Here is a 14,606-nt window from a genome sequence, read left to right as displayed (position 1 = left end):
ATTCTATTCAACAGTTATACCTTCACTAAAAGGCTTTAAGGAAGCAGATAAGTTCCACAAGAGCAAACTACAAGAACAGCATATCCTTTTCCCAGAGTTTTTACCACCATTCCACACTGGAGGAAACAAACAAGAATACATCAAGACCACCATGTTTGACATCTGGGTTCTTAAGTTAAGAACTTATTTTATTAATGTCGTTTTCATGATTGCATAGTTTGCAAAAGGAAATTGTAACAGTTAAATGCAGTCTCCTCACTGTGATCATTCTATTCTAAACCACCAACACACCCAGCGATGTGAATTTGCACCATGCAGCAACCAGACTGAAAAGGTCCTTTTCAATGGCAAGTTTAACAAACCAAAAAAAACTGGTAAGTTAAATTCCATTGCTAAAGGAGGTAAGTTACTAAATGTTCCTTTGTAATGGAGTCTGTACAATCCCAATTATAAAATTCAGGTTTTCCCAACAAAAAAAAAATATATATCTGACAGAAGAAATCTGATCAAACTACTTATTGCAAGTTAAATTCTTATAAATATTTTAAATGCTAAAAATCTCAGCTACACAGAAGATCATTATCAATTTTGTTTTAGCTTGTGCTTTTGCCAAGTGTTTGTTTAGCTCCTCTCAACATGAACTGTAAGTTACCAGAGACTACCTCATGAGAGATATGTCAAGCTGTCATCCTAAGTGGGGAACCACAGGGGAAGGAAGGGTAGGAGAATGCTGGGATTACAGAGATGGATTCATCATCATCACAAACCATGTTAATCGGATGCCTTTTGAACTGGTTCAGCCCCATGGTGTCAGATGACTCAACAACAGCTCTGGTGCAGCATCCAAAGTCACCGCTCCCTTGCAGACAGCTGTTTTGCAGGTGCACACCACAACTCTGAGCAGCAGCTGGAGAAGAGATGCCACCTCCACACTCCTCCCAGCAGAGCCCTTCTGGGAAGCGTGTCTAACACCTGGCCTGCCACTCTGGTGCTTCAGGAACACAATAAAGACATGAGCCACCGAGATCACCGCCATGCACAGCACACGCTCTGCAAGGGGAAGTGAAGCCAGAGGAAGAGACACCTTTGGCCTCTGTTACTTTGCCAAGCAGAGAGACATAGCCTCCCTCCGGCATTTCCACACCTGTCGCAGCCCATGAAGTGAAACTTTGTTTATTGAAGCAAACTGTAAAACAAATGGGCTACTATGTCCATCTCTTTTATTTGCGGCTCTGCGTTATAATGATTACAGGTCGACTTTCATGAACTGTACAAGCAGTAAAAGGCGGCCAACTATGCTTTACATCATTGTTTCACACAAAGCAAATACAGAAATATCCAACTGCCTAATTTTTCTATTTAAAAAAATTTCTATAGGCACAAAGCAGAAGAATGTTGGAAAAGAGAGTCAAGGGAAGAGGTATGCATAAATAAAGAAGTACTTCTTACATCAAAAATGTCCCAAGAATCACAAAGTCTGCAGAAGCTTGGTTAATCAAATACTGCAGTACTGATCTCATCAGTATAAAAGTGAAAGAGCTTTAGTTCTGTAATAAAAATTCAATTTATTTTATTTTCTTTTGGAGAGAGGAAGGGAAAGAGGGTGGAAGGAAGGTGTAAGAGAAGGAAGGGCAAACTTTAAAACAGCAGCCAGTATTAGGAAGGGCAGTAGGAGAGGTGAACAGGCACATTGGAACCATGGGAACATGTAAATTGACCACTGTCAAACCAGTGTAAATTTCTTGGTTTCTCATGGAAAACATTTTATCCACATTTTCCTCCCAAACATATATCCAACACTGTCTTCAATATAGGACTTTGTTGGTAACTTTTAGAACAGGAAGAGTGCGTTTATTCCTGCCTCCCCATTGCTGTAAAAAGTTATCTAGATGATTTCAAACACTTTCTTCAGCTCTACTATAAGCTGCCAGTCAGACTTCTGCATTTCGTCCCTGAACCAGTCCTTCAGAGCATCGATGGACTGACGACTGATCTGTAATACACAAGACAAACCCATCAGAAACGTACGCATGCACAGCGATAAAGGCAGCTTTTAGCGTGTTGGAAGCAATTCCTCTGAAGAAAGGGCATGAGTTTGTACAGCAGGAAAGCTCATTCCAGTCCCAGTTTTGCTGATCTGCTGCATGACCCCTCCCATTCGCTTCTCTTCTTTTCTCCTTGCATCCCTCACCTGTTCTTCAGAGACAGCAGAAGCACAGACCACCTCGGCCAGAACCCATGACCGGAGAGGATCTCCTGCATCCCCCAGCATCTGCACCACCTCCCAGTCCTTGTCACAGGCCCTGCATCTCCATCTGAGAAGCCCCCAGGGCTTCTCACCCTCCATTTGTGGGTATGAGCCCACAGCATGTGTGTGGCAGGGGGTGCCTTCTACGTGGTAACTGAAGCAGTCAGGGACATAGAGAGCTGCTGTCAGAGCCAAAGCCACAGAAAACCGAGCAAGGGATCATCTCCTAATCCAAGCCCAGTGTTCCAGCATCGGAGCAACTGAAGTATTGCTATTTACTGGCACAATTTCAAAACTAGGCAAACACAATCAGGCTGCAATGCCACGGAGGACTGCTAAGCTGCTCTGAGCACCAGCTACATACAGCGCTATGCAAATAGCTCATTTACCATTTTACCCTCTCAGGTGCCGTAAGCTGCAAGGTATTTTTAGCAGCAGCACATCATTCCTTCGGTCCTCCTTGAGGGCTGCTGCTACAAACCTCAGAACACGGCTACAGAGAAACTTGGCTGAACAGTGCCACACACAAACCATTTCACATGCCCATTAGTCTCTGATGGAAGGTTCCTAGTGTACGTTTTTCAAGCTTCATGCAACATTCCCACTTCACGCAAGCTACCACTATGTCATAAGCCCTCTTCAAAAATGCAGAGTGCTTTTACCTTACTGACGAGGATATCTGTTGCTTCAAAATGTCGTCCATACATTTTAGGCGATTCACCAGGAATAGGTTCTATTTTAACACATACTTCTTGGCCTTTTTTTGCAACCTCCACTGGCTTATGGTTTACTTCAATACTTGTAACTATTCCAATATCAACAAACTGTAATAGAAGGAAGAAGCTGTAATACACAAGCACATCCGTCTGAATTCCTGTTTATTACACAGGCTTGCTCATATAGTACTGCGCTACCAGAGCGGCCACTTCAGAACTGGCAAAGCAATACAAACCGCACTGTAAGTGCATCGTACTGAAAAGGGCAGCAACATCAACCCATCCATAGTTCCATCCATATTCATCTGGGATATCAATTTGTTATTCCTTAAAACGTCAGGAGCTGACGTCCCCCCCTTATTCACTACCAGGAATGACAGTTTTGCTTGTCACTTTATATCACAATACAGAAATTGCAGCACAGGAGGGAGGGAGGCTGCCTGACGAACACCCTCTAGCTGGGCTCCCTGGCAGTGCCCTGCAGCAGTGAGGAGGGCCATGCCAGGGCCTCTGTACAGGACTCAACACCATTCCAGCAGAGACCAGCAGGATCACTGGGAAAGAGACTCAATCTAAAAATCTGAATCTCATCTCGTACCAAAACACTGGGGAAAGGCACACAAGCGTTTACTGGTGCATTATCCCCGGAACTACCAAACGTCCACTGGGAAGAGGTGCTTACTTACGTTTTTGCTGGGTACACACATGGGAGTCCCCTGCTTCACCTGGCCGGCCTCCACAACTACACCCATCACTATTGGGTCACGAGAGTTGAAAATGAACTGAGGGAGTATTTTCATCTTGCAAGGAAATACTGCTATATGCCTGGAAGGTGACAGAGAAAGGCATTTTGAAATAGACACTGGAATGTATGCAACATTAACAGTTCTGCCTTCTCCCATAGATCTAGGATGTCACTTGGGGAGAAATCAAGCAGGAAAACAAACTCTTTTCCAATCTTGCCAATTCCAGTCAATACTTGATCGTCAAGAACTATAGGGAACAATAATCAAGCATGGCTGGCATGGATTTTATTTTGACTGGTTTGGGCCACCAACTGAGACGAAGACCAAAGGAACAGTAATTCTGCAGTATAATTGTAGTCTCAGAAGAGCACAGTAGTAGAAGTATTACTGCCTCAACCCATCACAGGGACTCAAAAAATGCAAAATTTGTTTGTAAAGTGAACAAATATGTTTCAATGCTGAGGGATACAAACTCAAATTGGGATCCATACGATATTAAATGCATTTTCACTTATTTTGTCTGTCCTTACTTTACTGAGGATCACTCTGACACAGATTCCAAAAATTAATTTTGAGTCCCTATAAATTCTTAAATGATTGCATATTCATATTGCTGCAGTCAGAATTAAGCCTTGCAGACTGGAATTGCACAAATATGAAACAATAGAATCTAAATCCCTTTAGTTTTGTTTTTTTAACTCTGCCAGACTAACTCATCTGCCACAGACAAGGAAGTGAAGCCAAGTATACAAAGCAAATCGTAATAAGAACCCTCCACATTACAGGATAGTTTTTGCTAAATCTTAGAACTGCTTCACAGCTCTCACCCTACTAAGCCTAATAATCCCAGATGTAAACAATTAGAGTGGAGTCTGGATTATTTGTAACTATCCATTTATGTACCTATCCTTCCTTCCCATCAGAACTACATGCTAAATAATAATATGGAAAGGAGAAGTTACATGCAATTTCATTTATAATAAAATAATTGAGACACTCGTTTGGGAAGCATCCAGAATAGAATTGCTCTTACTTACTTGAATTCCTCTTGTTTCTGTTTTTTGTAGTCTTGTCTATATTTTGTGAAGGCATCAAATAAGTGATAAATTATTTCAGCACTAAAAATTCGAACTCCTAAACTATCCGCCATTTCCTGCGCATCTCGTTCAATCCTCACATCAAATGCGAGAATGACTGCGTATCTGTAAATAGAAATAAGTTAAACAGTTTACCAGACAGCAGATCATGGAACCAGAGCTAAGAAGCAGGCTCATCCTGAAACACCACCGCACATTTCTCACAGTAAAGCAAAGAAGTTACTCACTGTGGGTCATGCTCCAACATAACTGATGCCTTCATAACATCTTTTTTATGGACAGGACCTATGTTAATTCCTGAATACTGTTGAAGAAAAAGCCACACAAATTGGTCACTGATCTTTCTGAGTCAAAAGGAAACAGTTACCGACTAAGACATAGAAACAACATCATCAGATACAGAACAGAAGTACTTACTGGCACTTCTGATGTTTTAAGAAATTCAAGTAATGCTTCTAAAGAGCCTAAAGTAGAAGCCTGAACATAAACACCTTTCTCTTCTAATTTGATTGCATTCAGTGTTTGCTTCAGTTCATGTATTAGTTCATCCTTTAGGAAAAAAAAAAAAAAAAAAAAAAAATGGAGAGGAAAACAAACATTTTAGTTCTATTGTTATTTATGCCTCAGGGTACAAAGTCTTTCTGTTCATGAGCTTCTGAAAGTACGTGACAGCCATACTCACAGGTACCACCTTACAGACTAGCACTATAGGTCACACATGCCCTGTCATGCACTGCTGCTTGTTTCTGGCATTAGAAAACTCTGAACTGAACTAGACCAGGATTTTGCAAGCAGCTGATGGTATAACACAAAGCAGATTCCCCCATCTTGGGAGTTGGTAACATTTATCTGCAGGCTACGCGTTGCTCTCGCCAGCACTGTAACCTACTGACAAGACTGAGTGAACGCACACCCCGCAGTGCGTGGCAAGATCTTTGGTTTCCTAACTGAGGACCAACAATAAAAGCAGACACTCCTAAAACCATGAGCTGGAAAGGATTCTGAACGGTCTCTAGGCCTAGGTACAAGACAGAGAACGCAAGAGCAGCAAGGCCATTTTGCTGCTTTCAGAGAACTTAAAAAGAAAAAAACCAAAAACAAACAAACCCAAAATGAAACAACCACACATTTTTTAAGAGCCAGGGCCTTTTAAACCCAAACACTGTCTGTTCCTCTGCCAGATGAATGGGTGTTGCCATTTACTTTAAGTCCTCAGATATCTACTAGGAGTGCACTTTGTAGGCATACTCATATGTACCCAGAAACAAGGTCTGTATTTGTAGGACCCAAAAGATTAGCAAAGATAAGTAGACAGAAGGCTAAAGTAAAACTATAGTTAGAAGTAAACTGTCAACATGTGACATTTCCTTTTTAAACTAACTTCCTGACTTTGGAGAACAGGAGTATCTCCTCTCAATTTTGGTTTTAAGATAGCTATGTTCTTTCCTCTGCCATTTTTAAAGTGTAAGACAGAATAAATCTACTACAGAAGTCTTAAATCAGCTTTGCAATTATGACAGTTTGAAGCACTCCACTAGCAGATATTTGCCTAATACAACTGAAATATATGCATAAATTACTACAGATACTAAATCAATAATTAACATACGGTAAAACTATGCTATGATACTTGTTTTCAAGCATTATTCTACCAGCAGAGATATCTCAGCAAAATATCAGGGAAATGCTAAGGGTCAAGATATTAAAAACCTCACAACACTAATGCTTCACACGGACACAAGTCTACAGCATGTTAATGTAACAGTTTTTAAAACACAACCAAAAAAAACCAAGTTACTTGCATACTGAGCTCTCAACATTTGAATGAGCTCCATCACCAGAGAGCTCGGTTACCCTCAGTTTAAGCAATTTATTTCAACATTAGCCATCTCACCTTGAGGACTGGGACTTCATCCTCTTTATAAGCTACAAGCAGTGGCAAACCAGCCAATGTTTTTTCCAAATCTTTCCCAAGAATCTTTACACCTTGAGCAGCGACGACCTCTTTGTGCTTTTCGTACTGGTTCTGAAAAGGAAAGTACACACGAGTGAAGAGTTCACGTAGATGCTACCCAGCAACACGAACCTGCCACCCGCAAACACAGCGGAGAGCATGACAGTGAAGTCTAGCAGCTCTCATCTTTCACCAGTGAGTTGCTCTGCTTCGCATTCCTGGCAAGCACGTTTCAGCCTGCAGGCTCCTCTCCCATCAGATAACTTCCCCCACAGCCCCCCCCATACACACTAGAAAGGAGCAAGCAGTGATAGGGAGCTGCTCACTAAAAAAAAAAATATAAAATAATAAAAAAAAAAAAAAAAAAAAAAAAATCACACAAATTCAGCCCTGTAGAGAAGCGGAAGATGCCAACAGCTCAACAAAAGCACTAAAGCTCAGCTGATACAGCCCAAGGCTCTGGGCAGGAAGAGCAGTCTCATTCCCCCACTGGAGGCCTCCCATCCAGCCTCCTTATGTACACAGTTCCATGCTCGATTTCCCAGGTGCTCCTCCCCACCCAGGGGAACCTCAAAGATCTCTCCCCACTCAGGGCATGGATCTAAGGCATCACTGAAGCAGTTATTTCTGAACACCTTTAAATCAATGTTGGAGGCATTTTCTCATTTGTTTCTTTATTTCTTTTACTATGTCTGTGCTTACTACGTCTGTGCTAGTCTCGTGTAGTGGGTGGGCTACAGTGGCAGCTTCTGTAAGAAGCTGGTAGAAGTTGTTTCCCCTTTGTCCAGTGGACCCGGTCAGGCCTAGGGCAGACCCACTGCTGGCCAGGATCCAGCCAGTTGGTGATGGAATGTTCCCTGATAATGCTCTGCGATAATGTATTTAAGAAGAGGAAAATTTTAAAAAGGGGGAGAAGCTGAAAGCACAGGCAGAGAGGGGGAGGTGCGAGCCTTGTCGGCCTTGTGGCCCTCACCCTCTGGCCTCCCTCCAGGCAGCCATCTGGGCCTGACTTGGCCCAGCCTGGCTGCAAGAAGTAGAGAGGAGATGTGAAGAGAACCTGAAAGGCATCTGCCTGAACTGATCATGAAGAATTTCTTGTGAGAGGAACAGCTGCAGACGCCAAGGTCAGTGGAGAAGGAGGAGTAATGCGGCTCCTGGCCAAGATTCCCCTGCAGCCTGTGGTGATGACCATGGTGGAGCAGGTTGTCCCCCTGCAGCCCATGGAGGTCCACGGAGGGGCAGAGATCCACCTGCAGCCCACAGAGGACCCCACGCCAGAGCAGGTGGAGGCCTGAAGGAGGCTGTAGCCCGTGGAGGGCCTGCTGGGACAGCTGTTCTGGAGGGACATGGAAGAGATGACCCACGCCGGAGCAGTTTCACAAAGGACTGTAGCCCGTGGGAGGGACCCCACGCTGCAGCAGGGGAGGAACGTGAGGGGTTCTTCCCCCGAGGAGGAAGGAGCAGCAGAAACAACCTGTGATGAACTGATCGTAACCTCCACTCCCCACTGTGCGGCTCGGGGTGGGGGGAAGGAAGCAGAGATTATTTCAAATTAAGTCAAACCCAGGAAGAGGGAGGGGTGGGGGGGAAGTTGTTTTTGCCTTTTTTTTTTTTTAATTTATTTCTCATTACCCTACTTTGGTTTTATTACTAACAAATTGAAATAGTTTTCCCCAAGTCAAGTCTGTTTTGCCCCTAATGGTAACTTCAATGATCTCTCCCAGTCCTTATTGCAAACTTCGAGCTTTGTGTTATATTATATCTCCTCCAATCCCTCAGAGGGCAAGGGGATTGAGAGGCTGCGTAGCTTGGTCCCAAGCACGGCTAAACTACGACAACATCCCGTCTTCCTCTTGAAATTGCAAGACAGCTTCCTTCCTCAGTAAAGCACTTTTGTTCCTGCAAGCTTCTATTTTTCAGTACTCCACCCCAAAATTTGGGTCTTATTTCAAGGATGACAATTCCCCATAGGAGGCTGAATTGAAATGTATCCTCATCACCTACTCCGCACATCCACTTCCCTAGCTAAAGATCCCCCCCAATCCAGTTTTCTTTATCTTGGGGGTGGTATCCTATACTCCACGTCCCGAAGTGCAGAAACTCATTTGAAGACCTTGTTGATGGGAAGTTGTGATCTGTTCCATTGCTATTCAGTCCCACAAAAAAAACCCTTCAGTCTCATACGAGTTTTACACACCAGTTTATCTTCTGCTTTAAATAAAGTGGAGGAAATAGACAGAAACACTTTCAGTTTGTTCCTCACCGTAGCAGAATATATTCAACAGCTTCCAACAAAGCAGAGAACATCACCTAAGCATAAACATCAGTTTTCCTTTTGCTCCTCTCTAGCCGTTATCAAGTTATTACTGCAAAGCTGTGCTCCAGAGCAGGAAGCCTGACTTAGATTCTCCAAGGCAACCATCCTACCCCACAGCTGTATCAGGCTGCCATACACACAGGTGGAAAGAGCGGCCCTCGTCTTCTTATTTAAAGCAGGCAAGCAAGCTCTTGCTCAGATTCCACCTCAACATCCACCATGTCCTTTAGCATCTCTGAGGCTACAATGGTCCCACAACAGAGGATCACCAATGTCAACCCAGGCCCCAGCAATTATTCGTGCTACTTTTTTGAGTATTTAAGTTTGCAGAAAGGAACTAGATTAAACACTAAGGACTACAGTGGCCTGCAGGGACACAATTCTCCAATGAAATGAAACACACCACAGTTGTTACAGCCTTAGATTAGGACTTCAACACTAGTTTTCCACCTCTAAATCAAACCTTTAAGGCCTGTCCTATTACATTCACCTAGACTGTACCTGTATGGTTTACGTCATTTAAAGCAAAATCTGTGCAGACACTTATTCCTTCCCTTTTAAACAGGAAAAAAAACCAGAGTAGCTCTTTTCATGATCTTCAAATTGTATGTATTAATATTAAAGTATGCATTAACATATTTAGAGCCTTTAGTTTCCGTGGCTCTTCTTCTCCTTTCATGGAAAGCAACACAGGCAGGATTTGAAATCCAGTCTCTCTCCCCCAGTCCATTAAGACTAGGGCAGCAAAACCTCCAACAGCTCTGAGAAGTGACAAAAAGCTGCAGATTCTGCAGAGGTCCTGGTCATCGCCACTCACCAACTATTCCTAGAAACTCACTTGTTCACTTTTCTCAAATCTAAGTGCATATGATTTTTGTTATGAAAAACACCTCACTTTCACTAATACACACTTTATCTCAGAAGTCACTGTACTACTACCCTCCAATTTCCATTTAAGATGGGTATCTTCCACACAGCCACATGCTTGAATCCCTTATTAAAGCATAAACATCTTAATTCTCACTGCAGGGCAACTCTTTGCCACTGTTATAACAGACACACCAACAGGTACATACAAGTACATTCACAAAAACACCAGATGTGCAATGTTCTTCCCTTGAAGTCATTCTTAGATACTACTAATATAATTGCACGCTACTACATTCTCAGTTTTTATATAACTTGATTTTTTTTTTTCCCCTCGTTCCAAATCCTAAGTGTCAGTACACTAAGTAGTTTCCGTACCTTAACGCGTAGCTCCTTCATAGGAGGAGGTAGGAGAAGACCTCTAATCTGAGTTACTATAGGACCTTCTACCCCAGGAACAATAATTGTGTCTCCTTCTTTCAGGCGTCCATTAATCAAAATAACATCTATGGTAGTGCCCATGCCTGGCAGTGCTTTAACCTGAATGAAAGTGAAAAAATGTTACTCCCTATTTAAACACTTCAAACACTTTTTTTTTTTTTTTAAACCAGGAAACAGTGGGTAGGGAAGGGAGAGATTTCAGAAGAGCAGCTGCTGAATTACCTCCATGACTTGAGCTCTCAGCTCCTGACACTCAGCCAGTCTCTTGGTCAGCATAGTTTGCGTTAGCTCAACGAGAAGAGCTATCAGACTTCCCATGCCATCCCCTGTGTGAGCAGAGGTAGGTACAAGAGAAACAAAAGTGCGGGGATCCTTATTCTCATAAAACAAGGCAGCGTTCAAGCCCTGGAATCAGGATTAATAGTTATATAGGGAAAAACACAGATACCCATCGGTATTAACAGTAACATTCAATGCCAGTCAATTACTACTGCATTTTAAAAATCCCTATTAAAAAAAAAAATACTGTTACTGACAGTATGCTATGGAACATGAAGCCCCAGCCCACACCTGGAAGTAGTATGTGATAACTCTACAAAGCTAATTACCACATCTAGCTTCTAGACAGCATTGTATGTTGCCAACAGAAGTTCCCAGAGCTGATGTGATTCATGCCCTGTCAGTGTCCAGGGGAACAAGAGAAAGATGGGATTCTCTCAGGCAATTCCCAAAGAGAAAAAGAATAGGGACAGAAAATTTGATTTGCTATTCATGACTCCATTGACTACACACAGCAATTAGCTGATACTTTTCTCCAAGCTAGCACTCTAAGGATGGAGCAGTTAAAAAGAGACTCATTTAACAACAAAGTTTGGTTTACCAGAGGTAAACACCAAAGCATTAGAAGAGATGTGAGAGTTTTCTTGCTATCCAAGTTGCTTTGTGGAAAGAAAAATAAGATGACACCCACAAACCACACCACCCACCACCTTTACTATCACTTCTGTTAACCAAAAAACCTCGACTATTCCAGCCTACCTGTTTCGCAAATTCCACTATGATAGCTTTTGCCCGTTCTTCAAATTCATCTTTCGTATTCTTCTTCTGCTTCTTCAAGGTGACAGCTACATCTGTATCTGGACTTTTTTTCCAGTCATATAACCTATCAATCTTGAAAGTACAGTAATATGTCATCTTATGCAGCTTACTAAAGGACATCCTCATGCTTATGTCTCATCATCTATGATAAATACTTTACCTGCCAACAGAGCTAGCATCTATTTGCTCCAGTAATCAAATTAAAGCTTTTTAATTGCTTTAGCTGCTGTATTTATCTCTGTTTATGTATTTACCCAATATTGAACAATATTTCATGATAGCAATACAACTTTAGGCTTTAAAAATTCAATCTGTAATCTAGGTTCATATGGGAAAAATTTATATACATTAATTACATCAAATTTAAGGTAAAACAGTCAGAAGAAATACCCAGGTATAGCGTCACATACACAAAAAAACCGCGAAGGTTGTTTGTTTGTGGGTTGTTTTTTTTTTTCCCCTGAAAAGAGACTGCACAAGTCTTACAAAGAACTTTTAAAACTTACTGGTGACTTTGGACCCTTCCCCATGTTAGAGAAGAGCAATCACAGGGAGTTGTTCAGAAGACACAACTGCACACTTCAGAAATATTTCCTTAATTAAGTTTCAAAGCAGGACAGACTTAGTCCAAGAAACTATTCCATTTGCTGGACAAATCAAAACTACATCTTTACAAACTGGATTGTAACCTAGTCAAAATGATAGAACTGTAACCTGAAAAGCCAGAACTTTTGGCTATTTAATCTCAGGCTCACTTAAGCCTTAACACTTCTCCATCCAGCAGGTTTTTTAAAAAGCAGCTGTTTTCAGCAATGACATAATGGCCTCTTCAGTTCCAACAAGCTTCAGTCCTTATGCTCATTTCATTTTTTTAAAGTATACTGCAATTTTTACACTTCACATGAACACCTTTAAGTTCTCTGTCAGAATGTCAGATAGCATCCAAAGGCATTGGACATGAATAATTTTCTAATTATATACAAGTCATATAAGTCATCACAAACAGCCAGCATAATTTCTCATGCACAGGATTTCTAAAAATAAGGCTGAAAATAACTGGCTTTACCATCTAATATTGAACAGTCTGAAATACTTCCCAGCAGTGATGAAGATATTACATACGCAGTATCAAGGACATGAAAAATGCAAGAGAGAGGGTCTAAGAACCACTGTTTCAGACTTTACACAAATGATTCAAGTTCATGGAAGAAAACAGAAAATTGTCAGATACCAAATACACTATTAGAGTAGAAAAAACACACTATCAAGTAAAAAGCTATCTCACCTTGTTGAGAGCTACTATAAAAGGGCATTTCTTCGATTTCAACAGATTTATTGATTCAATTGTCTGTGGCTCCAAACCATGCATGATGTCAACTACGAGTATAGCAATATCACAAAGTGAGCTTCCTCTATTTCTTAGATTGCTGTGGCATTAAGAGAGAGAAAAAAATAAAGTCATGTAGCAACAGAATTTAATAAAAACACCAAATACAATGTCAAACTTACATTGATTAACAAAAAGTTAAAGCCGATAAGGTAGTTATTTTTCACTCAAGAATGTCAACTGTATAAAAAAATTCAAATCACACTGTGTAAATTCAATGTAACAGAATATATTAGAGTATGTGTAAGCAAAAATAAGAAACTATTATTCTCCCAAGAGTTTTCCTATTACTATATATTTTTCCAAGCTAAGGTACGTTCTGATTTTTTTGTGAGTGAGAATTGAGAAGGTTACAGTGAAATACAGGAGTGCAAAATCTGAGCAAGATGGTTTCTTATACAATACTACATGAACACTAGGATTATCAGACATCTTTGGTGTCAAACAAAACCTGGCTAGAAGAGGAAGAGCTGTAAGTGGTATGATGCCAAGGAACCGATCAGAACATCACCAAATGCCCTAAGACATGGCATTTCAATGCTTGCAGAGGTTTATGTTTAAGAATGTCACATCAAGGTCTTTATCCTTCTGTTTAGAGATTTCACCTGAGCACTACCTGAGTACGGTTACGTATATCAGCTTTAAGTTTAAAACATTTAGTGGCTTGCTGCATGCCACTGGTGTTCCTAGAGAGCATATGATCTCCGCTAAGAATCATCTGACTTGTACAATTGGTAAGTTCCAGTCTTATGAACTCAACTAACTTAACTGGGACACTATGAACTGGAGGCTAGAACAGAAGTTCTAATTCTTCATAGCAGGGTACTTAGGTCACTTGAAATCCTCACCTTTTCTTGTCCAGCTAGCTTCCTGCTTCTGTCTTTCCTCTTACACTAACTATGAAGAAAAGACTTATTTACATGCTTTTTCAGATATTCATGGCTCAACTGGCGTGAAGACAGAAAATTAATCAGATATAAAATGCCAGCAATTAACCAGACAAAGAAAGCACCTGCAAGCTAAGCAAATCCTCTTATTCCTCTACTTTAGGTTTGGGGTTTGTTTTAAAGTGAGAACAAACACAATGGATTAGACAAAGACCTAGCACTTTGTTGAAAATATATCCAGATGCTTCAGTCATCACTTCTGGGAAGTACTTATTTGTGAGAAAATATTACCTGAAAGACTCATGTCCTGGAGTGTCGATTATCAGCATGCCTGGAATTTTTATGTTCTCTCTGTCAAACTAATATTTCAAAATATTAGCCATCTTGTAAAGATTACACAAGAAAAAACCCTAGGAGCTGGCAGCATTACTGAGAGCCTTCACTTCAAAAATCCAGGTGATACATGTTTTAAGAAAGGCCAGCACCCTTCATAAACCAAATCAGTCAAAGCTCATTTCAATATTTAAAAAAAAAAAAAATGCTGTAAGCTCAGCTAAAATTTGTAAAACAAGGCAGTCTACAGAGGAAAAAAACAGTTCAGGCTAGTGAGATTTATCATCCTTGTCTTGAAGATTTCCTCCTTTCCACTGACCTTACATTTTTAATAAATTGAGTAAAATCTTGGAAAGCCATCACTATCAAGGTTTTTCAATCAGCTGCTTCTGCAAGCAAAACAGGATATAGTATCCTAAACAAGCAATGCAGAATATTACTATTTCTGTAACACAAAAAAAAAATCATCACCCAGGAGCTGGCTCAATTTCAGTACACACAGTAAAAAGGTAAGT

General features: G+C 41.1%; 1 protein-coding gene across 1 annotated transcript in view; it reads right to left on the bottom strand.

Annotated features, from left to right (window-relative positions):
* Positions 1 to 1,203: 1,203 nt before the first annotated feature.
* The window catches only part of EIF5B (eukaryotic translation initiation factor 5B), a 36,825-nt gene continuing 23,422 nt past the window's right edge, over positions 1,204 to 14,606 (bottom strand). The window contains exons 13-24 of the mRNA XM_086769407.1: positions 14,050 to 14,117; positions 12,770 to 12,911; positions 11,425 to 11,556; positions 10,609 to 10,791; positions 10,324 to 10,485; positions 6,702 to 6,833; positions 5,225 to 5,356; positions 5,035 to 5,111; positions 4,748 to 4,912; positions 3,651 to 3,789; positions 2,911 to 3,072; positions 1,204 to 1,993 (exon numbers count right to left, since the gene is read on the bottom strand). Of these exons, the coding sequence (XP_086625533.1) occupies positions 1,886 to 1,993; positions 2,911 to 3,072; positions 3,651 to 3,789; positions 4,748 to 4,912; positions 5,035 to 5,111; positions 5,225 to 5,356; positions 6,702 to 6,833; positions 10,324 to 10,485; positions 10,609 to 10,791; positions 11,425 to 11,556; positions 12,770 to 12,911; positions 14,050 to 14,117 (1,602 nt within the window). The 3' untranslated portion in view covers positions 1,204 to 1,885. The remainder of the gene's footprint in view (positions 1,994 to 2,910; positions 3,073 to 3,650; positions 3,790 to 4,747; positions 4,913 to 5,034; positions 5,112 to 5,224; positions 5,357 to 6,701; positions 6,834 to 10,323; positions 10,486 to 10,608; positions 10,792 to 11,424; positions 11,557 to 12,769; positions 12,912 to 14,049; positions 14,118 to 14,606) is intronic.

This window comes from Chlamydotis macqueenii, chromosome 1 (assembly GCF_036417535.1).
Source record: "Chlamydotis macqueenii isolate bChlMac1 chromosome 1, bChlMac1.mat, whole genome shotgun sequence".
Lineage (NCBI taxonomy): Eukaryota > Metazoa > Chordata > Aves > Otidiformes > Otididae > Chlamydotis > Chlamydotis macqueenii.
Note: the sequence above shows the minus strand (reverse complement) of the source record. Positions and strands in the feature narration are given on the sequence as shown.